Genomic DNA, 14,971 nt, shown 5'->3' with positions numbered 1-14,971 from the left:
AAATCAACCACAATAAAAAATTTGGAAAGAGCACAAATACATGGATATTAAATAATATGCTACTAAACAATGAATGGATCAACCAAGAAATCAAAGAAGAAATAAAAAATTACATGGAAACAAATGAAAATGAAAACAACGGTCCAAAATCTTTGATGCAGCAAAAGTAGTTCTAAGAGCAAAGTTGACAGCAATACAGGCCTACAATCAAGACACAAGAAAAATCTCAAACAACCTAACCTCACACCTAAAGAGCTAGAAAAAGGAGGATAAAACCTAAACCAAGCAAAAGGAAGGAAATAATAAAGATTAGAGCAGAAAAAAAAAAAATGATATAGAAACTAAAAAAATACAACAGATCAGTGAAACCAGGAGCTGGTTCTCTGAAAAGATCAACAAAATTGATAAACCTGTAGCCAGACTCATTAAAAAAAAAAACAACAACAGAGAGAAGACCCAAATAAACAAAATCACTAATGAAAGAGGAGAAATAACCAACACCACAGAAATAAAACTGTAACAGAATATTATGAAAACCTGTATGCCAACAAACTGAACAACTTAAAAGAAATGGGTAAGTACCTAGAAATGTAATCTCCCAAAACTGTTCCTAGAAATTTAATCTCCCAAAACTAAAGCAGGAGGAAATAGAAAATTTGAACAGACCAATTACCAGCAATGAAACTGAATTGAAGTAATCAAAAAACTCCCAACAAACAAAAGTCCAAGGCCAGATGGCTTCACAAGAGAATTCTATGAAACATTTAAAGAAGAGTTACTACTGGGGGGCCTGGGTGGTTCAGTAGTTGGTTGAGCATCTGACTCTTGGTTTGTTTTCATTGTTTTGTTTTAATTAAAGATTTTTATTTATTTATTTATTTGTCAGAGAGAGAGAGAGAGCGAACACGAGGGAGTGCTCATGCACAAGCAGGGGGAGCAGCAGGCAGAGGGAGAAGCAGGCTCCCCGCTGAGCAGGGAGCCTGATGCGGGACTTAATCCCAGGACCCCAGGATCATGACCTGAGTTGAAGGCAGACACTTAACCAACTGAGCCAGCCAGGTATTCCTGACTCTTGGTTTTGGCTCAGGTCATGATCTTGGGGTTGTGGGATCAAGTACCACCCTCCAGTCGGGATCCACACTCAGTGGGGAGTCTTCCTGGGGGGTTCTCTCTCTCCCCCTCTTCCTCTGCCCTCCCCCCACCTGCATGTGCACACTGCTCACTTGGTCTCTAAAACAAAGAAATAAATCTTTAAAATAAATAAATAAGACTTACTACCTATTCTTCTCAAACTATTCCAAAAAATACAAGAGGAAGGAAAACTTCCAAATTCATTCAATGAGGCCATTACCACCCTGATATCAAAACCAGATAAAAACACCACAAAAAACAGAACTACAGGCCAATATCTCTCATGAATATCGAAGCAAATATCCTCGACAAAATATTAGCAAGCTGAATCCAACAATACATTAAAAAAATCACATACCCAATCAAATGGGATTTATTCCCAGGATACAAGGATGGTTCAGTATTCGCAAACAATCAACATGATACATCACATAAGTAAGAAAAAGGATAAAAACCATATAATCATTTCAATAGATGCAGAAAAAACACCTGACAAGGTACAAAATCCATTCATGCTAAAAATCCTCTGCAAAGTAGGTCCAGAAGGAACATACTCCAACATAATAAAGACCTTCTATGAAAAATCCACAGACGACATCATACTCAATGGGCTAAAACGGACCTGTTCCCCTAAGGTCAGGAACAAGACAAGGATGTCCAATCTCACCACTTTTACTCAACATACTACTGGAAGTCCTAGCCACAGATAGTAGACAACATAAAGAAATAAAAGGCATTGAAATCAGTAAGGAAGAAGTAACACCCCCACTACTTGCAGATAACATGATAGTATATATAGAAAACCCTAAGGACTCCACCAAAAAACTACCAGATCTGATAAAGTAAATACAGTAAAGTCACAGGATACAAAATCAATGTACAGAAATCTGTTGCATTCCTATACACTATTAATGAAGCAGCAGAAAATGAAATTAAAAAAAAAAATCCCGTTTACAACTGCACCAAAAACAGTATCAAAGAATAAATTTAACCAAAAGAGATGAAAATCCTGTACTCTGAAAACTATAAAACACCGATGAAAGAAATTCAAGATGATGCAAAAAAAAAAAAAAGGAAAGATGTTCCATGCTCACAGGTTGGAAGAACAAATATTGTTGAAATGTCTATACTACCCAACACAATCTACAGATTTAATGCAATCTGTATCAAAATACCAACAGCATTTTTCACAGAACTACAACAAACAATTCCAAAATTTATATGAAACTACAAAAGGGGGCACCTGGGTGGCTCATTCGTTAAGCGTCTGCCTTCAGCTCAGGTCATGATCCCAGGGTCCTGGGATAGAGCCCCACATCGGGCTCCCTGCTCAGCGGGAAGCCTGAATCTCCCTCTCCAACTCCCCCTGCTTGTGTTCCCTCTCTCACTTTCTCTCTGTGTCAAATAAATAAATAAAATCTTTAAAAAAAAAGAAAGAAAGAAAGAAAGAAACTACAGAAGGCCTTGAAGAGCCAAAGCAATCTTGAAACACTGGAGGTATCACAAGTCTTGATTTCAAGTTATGTTACAAAGTGGTAGTAATTAAGACAGTATGGTACTGGCATGAAAACAGACACATAGATCAATGGAACAGAACAGAAAACCCAGAAATAAACCCACGAGTATAAGGTCAATTAATCTTCAACAAAGGAGGAATAAATAAACAATGGGAAAAAACAGTCTCTTCAACAAATGGTGCTGGGAAAACTGGACAGCCACATGCAAAAGAATGAAACTGGACCACTTTCTAACCCCATACACAAAAATAAACTAAAAATGGATTAAAGACCTAAATGTGAGACCTGAAACCATAAAAATCCAAGAAGAGAGCATAGGCAGTTATCTCGGACATTGGCCACAGCAACATTTTTCTAGATATGTCTCCTGAGGCAAAGGAAATAAAAGCCAAAATAAACTAGTGGGACTATATCAAAATAAAAAGTTTCTACACAACAAAGGAAACAATCAACAAAACTAAAAGGCAACCTACTGAATGGGAGAAGATATTTATAAACAACATATCCGATAAAGGGTTAGTATCCAAAATATATAGATAACTTATACAACTCAATACTCAAAAACCCAAAATATCCAAAAAATAATCTGATTAAAAAATGGGCAGATGACATGAACAAACGTTCTTCCAAAGAGGACATACAGATGGCCAACAGATACATGAAAAGATGCTCAGTATCACTCATCATCAGGGAAATGCAAATCAAAACCAAAATAAGACATCACCTCCTACCTATCAGAGTGGCTAAAATCAAAAACACAAGAAACAAGTGTTGGCAAGGATGTGGAGAAAAGGAACCCTTTTGCACTGTTGGTGGGAATGAAAACCGGCGCAGCCACTGTGGAAAACAGTATGGAGATTCCTCAAAAAATTAAAAGCAGAACTACTCTAGGACCCAGTAATTGCTCTACTGGGTATTTACACAAAAAATACAAAGAACATGGGGCACCTGGGTGGCTCAGTCAGTTAAGCATCCACCTTCGGCTTGGGTCATGATCTCGGGGTTCTGGGATTGAGCCCCGCATCGGGCTCTCTGCTCAGCGGTGAGTCTGCTCCTTCCTCTCCCTCTGTGCGCATTCTCTCTTTCTCTCTCTCTCAAATAAATAACTTTTTTTAAAAAAATAAAAAAACACTAATTCAGAGGGATACATGCACCTCTACGTTTACTACCGCGTTATTTACAACAGCCAAACTATGGAAGTAGCTCAAGTGTCCATCGACGAATGGATAAAGAAAATGTGGTATGTATCTACAACAGAATATTACTCAGCCATAGAAAAAGAATGAAATCTTGCCATGTGCACCCACATGGATGGAGCTAGAGTGTATAATGCTAAGTGAAGTCAGAGAAAGATAAAATACCATATGATCTCACTGTGGAATTTAAGAAACAAACAAGCAAAGGAAAAAAAAAAAGAGCTAGAGAAACAAACCAAGAAACAGACTCTTTTTTTTTTTTTTTAAAGAGGGGGAGGGAGAGTCAGGGGGAAAAGGAGAGAAAGCATCCCAAGCAGGCTCCACATTCAGCACGGAACCCAGTGCAGAGCTGGATCCCACAACCCTGAGATCACGACCTGAGCCAAAACTGACAAGTGGATGCTTAACCAACTGAGCTACTCAGGTGCCCCAAGAAACAGACAATCTTAATTATAGAGAACAAACTGATGGTTACCAGAGGGGAGGTAGGTGGGGGAACGGGGGAAATAGGGGATGGGGATTAAAAGTACACTTATCATGGGGCAGCTGGGTGGCTCAGTCGGTTAAGAGTCTGCATTCCGCTCAGGTCATGATCTCAGGGTCCTGGGACTGAGCCCCAGCGGGGAGCATGCTTCTCCCTCTCTCTCCCCTGCTAGTGCTCTCTCTCTCACTCTCTCAAATAAGTAAAATCTAAAAAAAAAAAAAAAACTGCTTAAAAAAAGTACACTTACCATGATTTAAAAAAAATAAAATAGGGTGCCTGGGTGGCTCACTTGTTAAGCATCTGCCTTCAGGGTCCTGGGATTGAGTCCCACATCGGGCTCTCTGCTCAGCAGGAAGCCTGCTTCTCCCTCTCCCACTCCCCCTGCTTGTGTCCCCTCTCTCACTGTGTCTCTGTCAAATAAATTAAAATCTTAAAAATAAATAAATAAATAAAAATAATTTTAAAAATAAAATAAACAAATTTTTTAAAAATAAAAAAATAAACAATAAACCCAGGGGGGAAAAAAGAAAAGAAAGCCTCTGCTTGTGGCCCCATCTTTCCTGCTTGAGATGCTAATGGAAACATCAAGACTGGAGCCAGGACACCTATTTTGCAACTGTGACTAAAAACCAATATATGGATGATGATAGAACAGGAAAGATGGAGAGCCTGGTACCTCAGTGATATCATTGGGCCACTACACTAAACCCAGAAACAACAGCTTCCAACAGGGTTATAAACACCTTTATTGGTTAAGCCATACTACACCAGGTAGGACATCCCATAACGTGCAGTTAAAAAAGTCTAACTGAAATCAACCCTCATGATCGTTGTTCATTTTACTTTGCCTATTATGTCTTATTCTTTTGCTCAGAGGCTACAAAAGTACTTGGGGGAGCAGAAGTATAAAAATGAAATTATTTTGGAATTGGTTATAAGATTTTCTTCTTCACCATGTCATTCCTGAGTTTATCAGAACTCAGGGTTTGAGGGGAGCACATACTTCTTCCCACAGAACTAACAGCTTTTGCTCTGTTTCCTAAAATGGAGGGTACATCAAACTCCTTGTTTTGGAATGAGCTTAGTATAACGGCAGTGGTTCATGTTGCTTAAAATGCAACACGGTATACTCGTTCATACTATTTTATTTTCAATCAAATACATTATTTTCTGAGAAAAAAACAGATTATTGTGAAGGGAAAAAAATTCAGCAATCAGTACCATGGTTTTCAAGGATGGGAAAGAAGAATTCAAATGAGAGCTCAAAAAGTAAATCAAGAAAGAGCTACAGGGGTGCCTGGGTGGCTCAGTCGGTTAAGCATCTGCCCTCGGCTCAGGTCATGGTCCCAGGGTCCTGGGATCGAGGCCCACATATCAGGCTCCCTGCTCAGTGGGGAGTCTGCTTCTCCCTCTCCCTCTGCCTCACCCCTAGCTTGTGCTCACGTGCACACACGCTCTCTCTCTCTAATAAATCTTTAAAAAAAGAAAAAAAGAGCTATGAACATGCTACTTGTATGTAAGGTATTACTAGCACAGGGAAGAACACCCAAGATTCCATCAAACATAAAGAACTACAGGGCAGGGAGCATATATAAAAGAGCACACAGAACATACAAATATGAACATGAAACAGCTACAAGGATCAAGAAATTCACCTTTAGACGGCTGGAGTCCAGCCTCAGGGCTGAAAGTAATGGATCCAGAGACTCAAACTCTGCAAGAACATGGCTGTAGGACTCCGGTATCACTGGCACAAAAGTCATTTAGCAGGAAAGTTGAAATTACGTTGAGTGACAGGCACAGTGTTCCTGAATAAAACCTGCAAAAATATAATTTAAGAAGCTCTTCGCTCAGTTAGCATGCATTTAATGGATATATGGAGAACAAAGAGAAACATAAGAAAGGGACAAGGATCCCTACTCTGGAGGTACTTAGCATCTAAAAGGAAAGAAAGCACACATAAGTAATATTATACGCAACCATCAGCTTGTACTCTATCATTGCCGGACTCTGAAATCCCAGGGAATCAAGTCGAGATTCTCAAGGTCTTCCATAATCCTATCCCATTCTATTTATCTCACAGTTTGAGTAAGTAGGATAGGTAATGTGGGATTTAAGAGGAAAATTGGTCAAGCTCTTCTTTGGTAAAATAGCAACCTCAGCTGTACTTCTTCAAGTTGTAAATCTTCTTCTGCCTTTAAGAGTCATTAAAAGGCAACGTTCTTGAGGCGCCAGGGTGGCACAGCCAGTTAAGTGTCTGCCTTCGGCTCGGGTCATGATCCCAAGGTCCTGGGATTGAGCCATGCATCGGGCTCCCTGCTCAGCAGAGAGCCTGCTTCTCCCTCTCCCTTTGCCGCTCTCTCTCTCAAATAAATAAATAAATAAAATCCTTTAAAAATATATATTAGGGCGCCTGGGTGGCTCAGATGGTTAAGCGTCTGCCTTCGGCTCAGGTCATGATCCCAGGATCCTGGGATGGAGTCCCGCATCGGGCTCCCTGCTAGGCGGGGAGCCTGCTTCTCTCTCTGCCTCTGCCTCTCTGTCTCTCTGACTCTCATGAATAAATAAATAAAACATTTAAAAATAAATTAAAAAATAAAAAATAAAAATATATATTTTTAAAAAAGCAACGTTCTCTAAAGGCTTCAAACTATAAACCCTTATCAGCAAATTCAACAGTTATCAGCCAACAATTTAACTGTGCTTAATAGAGAGACCTCTGGATCTCTTTCTCCAAACCATCAGGGGCTCAGTATCTGTTGAATGAATGCACCTACTAAGTGGGATGTAAAGTGCAGGGAATTAAAGCTCAAAGAAAAGTAAGAGCTTCAATAAGAGAACTGATATGAATGAATAGGAATAAGAATACAAGACAGCAAATGCTAAATACCCAATGAAGACTTTGTAAACTAACACAAGAGTTTATCTGTTCAGCAACTCTCAAGTGTACATTTTTGTCAAATTGCACCAACTTCCAAAAAAGAAATAAAGTTCAAGAAAATTCTTACCCATTAATTTTAACTTTTCTCAGTCATTTGTAACATGCCAAATTAAAAGCAAACACTACAGAAAAATTTAGAAACCACCATTTCTATTTGTTTTTAAATTATTTATACTTTTTAATTTTTTTTCGGAACTACATGTATTTACTCATTCATATATTCATCAAATATGTACATAGTGTCACCAGCTAGACCCTAAAACATAACCTTTACTTCTCACCCGCTTGTTGCCACTGACCTTTGTCCCACATTTTTCCTTAAGCTCTTCTTTCCAGCTTATCTCTTCACTCAGGCAAAAGACCCGAGGGGCCTAACATCCCGTGACAGAAACCGAAACTACCCCTCAAGCAGTAACCATTGCCCGGACGGGGGCTCTGTCAGCTCAGGCGGCCCAGACCCGTCTGAGCTCACCGCCCCCCACCCCCCCCCCCCCCCCCCCCCCCCCCCCGATGGGCCGCGGGGGGGCCGCCGGGTACCCTTACCCCAATAGAACACTAAAATCTCCACCCAAGACGGAGCACGAGCCTGCTTTACATGACATACAATGTACGTATGAGCATGTTTCCGTAAGGACCTTACGCCCGCCCCGACACAGGACGACAAGGCTCCCCTATCTAAATATTCATCCTAGCCCTCAGTAAAAGAAACCCACTCGCCCTTGCTCGGGGAGTCAAAGCTTTGGAAGTGACTCCCCATGATCTTATTTGCTGCAAATGAAGTTTCCTTCGTGCGACAACTCATGTCGTGTAGTTTCTACCTACCTCAAAGTTAGGTTACAATAGCACCGACTTGTGCACTGCTCTAGGTCCAGGAGATAAAACAGGACAAAACAAAGTCCTAACATTCATGGAGCATACTTCCCAGTGTCAAAACACACAAAAGCTTATGATGTTTTTTAATTGCATAGACATAATATAGTCTTATTTCCTATTCGTTATACTGTTCTTTTAATACAGCTTGACCTCTGCAAGGAGAATAGCATTTCAAGAAAAACAACAAATCTTTAGTAGTCCCATACTCAAAATATCTGAGACTTACAGGGCGCCTAGCTGGCTCAGTCAGTGGAGTGCGTGACTCTTGATCTCAGGGTTGTGAGTTCAAGCCCTACTCTGGGTGTAGAGATTAACTAAAAATAAATCTTTCAGAGTGCCAAGGTGGCTCAGTTGGTTAAGGGTATGCTTTCGGCTCAGGTCACGATCCTGGAGTCCTGGGATTGAGACCCATGTGAGGCTCCTTGCTCAACAGGGAGTCTGCTTCTCCTCCCTCTACCCCTCCCTCCTTTCATGCTCTCTCTCTCAAATAAATCAATAAAATCATTTTTAAAATAAATAAATAAAATCTTTACCAAAAAAAATTGAGAATTCCTGACCTATGAAAAATCTCTCATTCTTTTCACTCATTCATTTTATTGAGTTCCTAGTAAAATATGAGGCACAATGGTGGGAACAAGACAAAATAATTCCAGAAATCAGTCACTTTATAAATAGGGAGAAAAAGAACACACACCCCCCTCATAAGGGAGACATAAGCAAAGTGCTATGTTGGAACTTAGAGGACAGAAAAATCACATTGAGTTAAAGGGAACCATAAAAAACTTCCTAAGGGAAGTAGCACTGGAACTGAGTAGGCTTTTATTAGAAGGAAAAGGAAAAGGGCAGCAATAAGCAGAAATATAGAGGATACATTTAGAGATACATTTAGTCTTTGGTTGAAACACAGGAATACAAGGAATGGAGTAATGAAAGATAAAAGTGGAAGAGTAATTCAGCACAAGGTATGAAATACTTTGACTTTCAAACCAAGGAACCTGAATAAATTTTAATTTGAGGGGCAACTGAAAGGCATTGAAGGATTTGGTATTAGTCACATAATTTCTGTTAAGTGCTGTGGACACACACTAGAAAACAGACTTGAGAAAAGTGTTGAGTGGTAAGGAAGTAAAGGTAAGGCCTTCCAATTACCGAAGAAATCTGGCAGAGAAGAAAACCTCTCTTTTTTTTTTTTAAGACTTATTTGAAGGTGGGGGGCAGAGGGAGAGAATCTTCAAGCAGACACACTGCTGAGTGAGGAGCCGGAGGTGGGGTACTATCCTACAACCCATGAGGTCGTGACCTGAGCTGAAATCAAGAATCCAACACGACCGAGCCACCCAGGCACCCCAACCTCTCTTCACTTTCTGACCAGGAGAGACTCAAACAGATTTGTAAGTAGTAGCTAAGAATCTTTAAAATGAAAAGGATTGAAGATACAAGAAAAAGACAAAACCGTAGTATAAAATCCTGAAGAAGAAAGAAAGGAATGACATCAAGACCACAGTGTCTATCTCTTCTGTTTGTTATCCTAAGCTCTGAGGTGGATAGGCCATCTGGCCTTGATCTCAGTGTCCTACAAGTTATAATTTAACGAGGTAAAAAGGAACCTAGTAAGTTCCTGTTTTTCTAAAAAAGATTTAATGGGAAATGAGAATGAAAAAGAAACAGCATAAGCAATGTCACTCTCAAGAGAAGTTGCAGGGCGATGGGGTTAAGCCAACTCCAAATTTATACTTCTTTGTGCTTATTCTCTCCCTTTAATATTTAAATCTGATCACTTAGAGCTTTTACTAATTATTTCTAACTGTGTCTTCTGCAGTTTAAGGGAGCAAGTTTACTTCTTCCAAAACAACCCTTCAGTATTTGAAAAGTGTTATCACTGTTATCAGGTCTTCTAAAAATTTAACATTCCCAATTCTTCATTTCTGGCATGACAATTTCCAAATTCCTCTCTATTCTTGTCAACCTTCTACACAGGTGATTTAGTTTGCCTGAAAATATGGTGCCTAGAACTGAACATAATACTCCTTAAGTAGTTGGATAACACAGAATAGAATAGAAACACTAACTTCCTGGATTTGAGCACTAAATTTCTATATTACAACCTAAAATAGCATCTGATGTGTTTTTAAAGTGGCCATGTCACACTTTTGATTCAACTAAAACCCAAAGAAATTTTCACATAAAATGAATATAATCTTCCTACCTAATATTTATATACAACAGAATTGAGCTCAACCTGAAATTTGCTATTAATCAAATGTGACAATGAATATAAAAAGTACTTACAAATTTACATTCTCTGTAAAAACAACAGTAGAATGTTGACAACTGTTAAAGATGGGCTCTGAGTACATGGGGGTTCATTTTATTATCCTATCTATTTTTGTCTGTTTGAAATTTTCCATAACAAAACTTTTTTAAGTATTTTTTTTAAAGATTTTATTTATTCCAGAGAGAGCAAGCGAGAGTGCGGGGACAAGGGTGGGTAGGAGGAGGAGAGAATCTCAAGCGGATTCTGTGCCCAACCCAATAGGAGGCTTGATCCCACCACCCCGAGATCATGACCTGAACCCCAATCAAGAGTCACTCAACCTGGCTGAGCCACCCAGGAGCCCCTTTAAGTATATACTTTTTTTTTTAAGATTTTATTTATTTGAGAGAGAGGGAAAGCGAGAGAGATCACAGAGGGAGAGGGAGCAGCAGACTTGCCACTGAGTGGAGAGCCTGATGGCGGGATTGATCCCAAGTCCCTAAGATCATGACTTGAGCCAAGGAAGAGGCTTAACCAATCGGAGCCACCCACGTGCCCCAAGTACATACTTTTAAAAAGAAATCTTTGTACAAACCTTCAAACGCCCCCCTTCTTACATAATCTATGATCTCATCCTTACTTCTTTTTCCAGCCTCACCTTCCACTTTATACCCCTATTTTCCAACTATACCAAGTTATCTTTTGTCCCTTTCATTGTATAAACTTTCTGTGCCTCCATGATTTAATATACTGTTTTTTGAATCTTCATCCATCTAACAAAACCCTACCTTTCTGCAAAGCTGAGTTTAAATATTACATCTGTTAAGCCTGCACACCTCTAGCCTAACAAAAAAACCTAAGCGAATAAAAGGTGGCTATAAATGCTTATCCAAGTCCGTGCAACAATTCTTCTTAAGGGCTGGCTTGCCCAAGGTTACAGAACTCTGCTGAGGCAGAGCTGAGACTAGAACCCACTTCTCCTGAGTCCAAATCTAATCATCTTTCCATTTCCATGCATTAAAACTTGATGGTAACATAAACGAGTAGGATTAAGAAAAGGTTTTTCTCATCACCCTAGTACTCATTTTACCAATGGACCACAATGTTTGCTGCTCACACATCAAAAGCAAACAACAGCGTTCTCTTTCCCGCACTAGGTACGTGAAAGGAGGAAGACAGAAAGAAGCAAACAATTAAAGATACTATGCGAAGGGTAAGTAGGAGATTCCACCATTCCGTAACAGGATCTTTTTTTTTTTTTAAAGGTTTTATTTATTTGACAGAGAGAAAAACAGCCAGAGAGGGAACACAAGCAGGGGGAGTGGGAGAGGGAGAAGCAGGATCTTTCTACCCAAGAAGTAATAATCAGAACTCTTCGCCTTAGAGAAATGGCAACTCACTCATAAATGCATCATGCATTCAGCATGCTTTGTACCCACCGCTGCAAACGGTCCCTGCGCACAAGAAGCTTTCTAGCGGAACCAATACCTTTTTTCAGCGGTATCTTTAATACTGTATTCAGATCTCTCCAGGAGAGAAGCCTCAGTAACCAAGTTTTCAAAGCAGGTTCACAGACCAGCAGCACTGCTCAGCCCCGCTTCATCAGTGGATCAGATCCTCTCACGGCCGGCCTCCGGAACACTCACCTAGCAACTAAAAGCGGTACAGACACTAAAACGAGTAACTAAGAGCGACACCTGAAAATCTTTCTCCCCTTCCGCACCTCCCCTCCCTGGCTTACGTCATCCAGAAGCGCCGAGGACGCGGGGACAACGCTATTAACGGTACTTCCTTGTCACGTGACGGGTTACGCCCCTGCTTGCGCGTGGTCCCTCCCCCTCCGGCCGCGGTCGCAATTACGCTCTCTGCGGCCTGCAGTCCACGGGTTGCTGCCGGCTGACGACGCAGCGCCAACAGGGACCGGAGGACCTTTAGGCTAAAGGGGTGAGCCAGCCAGGATCCCGGAACCTTTCACAGCTTGAGACCGGCGAAAGGAAATGAAACAGGCGGGAATCGGCGGGGGAGGGAGGGAACTAGCGGAAGGTGTCATGGCGGCCGCGCTCTGGGTCACGTGCCCGGCAGGCCCGCCTTGGTACTTCCGGTCACGTGCCCTCAGAGTCCTCGCAGCCAGCGATGGAGGCGAGACCCCCCAGTAGCAGAGGCGGTGGCGACGGCGGTGGCTACTGGGTTTCAGCGTTCTCCCGGCAGCGTCTCTAAGAAGCGCAGCGGAACTCGACCCAACTCAGCCCAGTTACTTACTCCTTGCCCAGGGCCGTAGCTTCCACCTGGTAAGTTTAGACCGAAGAATGGGGGTGGGTGGGTGAGTGAGGAGCTGACAGGCCGGGGGGGCCCTAGGACGGCGCGGGTTCTACCCCTTTTCCCTGTGTCCCTGTTGCCGTCGCCACAACTCCTAAGCTTGCTGTCTCGGTAGCCCTTTATTGTCCTGAAGCGAGAGATAGGCGACCCCTAATCTGCTGGCCTGTAGGAAGTCTGCCCCATTACTAAGAGCAGGGACTCGAAGATTTACCCAAAGCCAGGATTAGACGTGGCTCCGGAGAATGAAGGACGTGGAGGCCTCTGCCTGACAGAGGATCCCTTCCCGTTAGGAAATGTGCTGTTAAGTCTTTCAGCTTCTGTAAGAGAACAGCTTTCACTGTAGTGTCTGCACACCTTTTGCTTGACCTGTCAGTCCTACCGCTTTTTAAAACCTTCTTAACACGTGTGCCAATCCACACGCCCAGTTTTGTTCTATGCCTAATTTTATTGTCTTGTAATGATGCAAAATAGACCACCAACCCATGGAAATGTATAATTATTTTATAAATTCCCCAATGTTCTCAGAGACAAAATTGACTAAAGGAGTATATTCAGTTGACTCTTAAACGCTCATTTTGGCGTCTGTATAGTGGGGGAGGGGGAAGAAATATAAAAACTTACCCTTTTGCCTATTAGAAGACCCAATTTGAAAAACATACAAAAACTAAGTGATTTGAACTGCACCTTGCAGTATTAACTCCATGAGGCAGTGGAACAGTTTCTCCCCATGAATTCTTACTGTGACCTCCAGTATACAAAACAGCATGCTCTGATGGAATTGAATTTGGGAGGGCCAAGCCCCACCCAGTCAGCTTCCCCTCTTGGAACAGTTTGAAAACCACTTAACTGGGCTTTGGTAAATAAGCCAAAATTGTCAGCCCTAAAATAGATTTTTAAAGTCAAAACTAACAAATGAGATGGAGGAGTCACAACAGAAGGGAAGATAATCTCCAGTATCAGGCCTATGGCTTACAGAAGGACTGGGCTCTGGAGAGAACTTTGTACCTTTTAGCAGACCTAAATCCCTCATTTGGGAAGAAGGGAGAGGTCATTTGAGGCCATTAAAACCTGTTCTTTTGCCCTCACTCAGCTGACATTTAACAGTGCAGCAGATTGAAAGTTTGAGTTTCTCTTAGATGATATTACATACATTCACGGTAGTGCAGATGTAAATTAGCCATGCAAATGCAGGGAGGGCTCTTTTTTTTTTGGTGGGCTCTTTAAAAATACTAGGAAGATTGGTGCAGAGAGGAATCTGTTTAATAAACCAAATGATTAGCTTCCTGCATGTACTGCCCCGGAGGCATTTATCTTCTCCCTGCTGGTTTATCTTTCCACCTTTTAGCCCTGCTTTTCTGTGCTGCTGGGTTTTTTCCCCAATCATCAGACTGAGCTTTCCTAGCATTTTGACCACTATTTCTACCTCATGGATACTGCTGCTAGGGGTGTCTTGTGCCCTTCTTCTTTTCTCTCTTAGCTTGCCTGCAATGTAGCCAGTATCAGGCATCCAACTAATAAGTCTATCCCTTCCCCACTTTGATTACCAACTGATGGCGCTCTCAATTTTGATACTGTACTCTTATCAGCATGCAGTATTTATTGGTGAATATGAGCATACGTTTCGTTCTGTCTTGGTCTCTGTCGCATTTTCCTCCTTCTGCCTCTCCCTGCACTGCTGTAAAATGAAAAAGTGCTTGGTCTCAAAATTGCTACATCAGTTATTCCCCTTAATAGCTTCATTGTGTGCATAGCTTTCATTAAAATGGTAAATTTTGTTCGCTTTTTACATACTTTCAAGGTCCTATTCCCTGTTATGCTGAATTGTTAAAATTTTTTTGGATTGCCTCATAGCATTCCAGATCTCCATTTTGTATGCTGGCAGATACAGCAGCTCTCTCTAATAATCCTTCTTTTAGAGGCTGATACGGAGTTTATATTTCACCTGTTGTCCTTGTTCCTGCCCCATTTATCTCTGCACATTAGAAAGAGATGTAATTTAAAGGTTTCTGTTGATCAGTTTCAAATTCTTTCTGTCCCTATTTCCTTATAAACCAGTTATTGGAATCTCTGAGGAGTGATACTGTGATCTCTGAGAGCTGTAATGCTTCCTGGAGTTTAGCCAAGGATATATGTGCAAAGGTGTCTTATGTATCTTACCAAGCTGGTGTTCTTTTAACAACAAGGATCTTAAATAGATGTCACAGATATTTATTGGACTCTTCATATAGGCCAAATATGTGGCTGGGTGCTGTATTGCAG

At 41.2% G+C, this 14,971-nt stretch overlaps 2 protein-coding genes across 2 annotated transcripts in view; one reads left to right on the top strand and one right to left on the bottom strand.

Moving 5' to 3' along the window:
• HPS5 (HPS5 biogenesis of lysosomal organelles complex 2 subunit 2) overlaps window positions 1-12,110 on the bottom strand; it is a 47,077-nt gene extending 34,967 nt beyond the window's left edge. The window contains exons 1-2 of the mRNA XM_044919243.1: window positions 11,885-12,110; window positions 5,984-6,147 (exon numbers count right to left, since the gene is read on the bottom strand). Of these exons, the coding sequence (XP_044775178.1) occupies window positions 5,984-6,091 (108 nt within the window). The 5' untranslated portion in view covers window positions 6,092-6,147; window positions 11,885-12,110. The remainder of the gene's footprint in view (window positions 1-5,983; window positions 6,148-11,884) is intronic.
• A 318-nt stretch (window positions 12,111-12,428) lies between these two features.
• The window catches only part of GTF2H1 (general transcription factor IIH subunit 1), a 38,458-nt gene continuing 35,915 nt past the window's right edge, over window positions 12,429-14,971 (top strand). The window contains 1 exon segment of the mRNA XM_021685319.2: window positions 12,429-12,684. The gene's annotated coding sequence lies outside the window, so the exon portion shown is untranslated.

Source organism: Neomonachus schauinslandi, chromosome 11 (genome assembly GCF_002201575.2).
Source record: "Neomonachus schauinslandi chromosome 11, ASM220157v2, whole genome shotgun sequence".
Classification (NCBI taxonomy): Eukaryota; Metazoa; Chordata; class Mammalia; order Carnivora; family Phocidae; genus Neomonachus; species Neomonachus schauinslandi.
The sequence above is the reverse complement of the archived record's forward strand: the minus strand, read 5'-3'. Positions and strand labels throughout refer to the sequence as shown.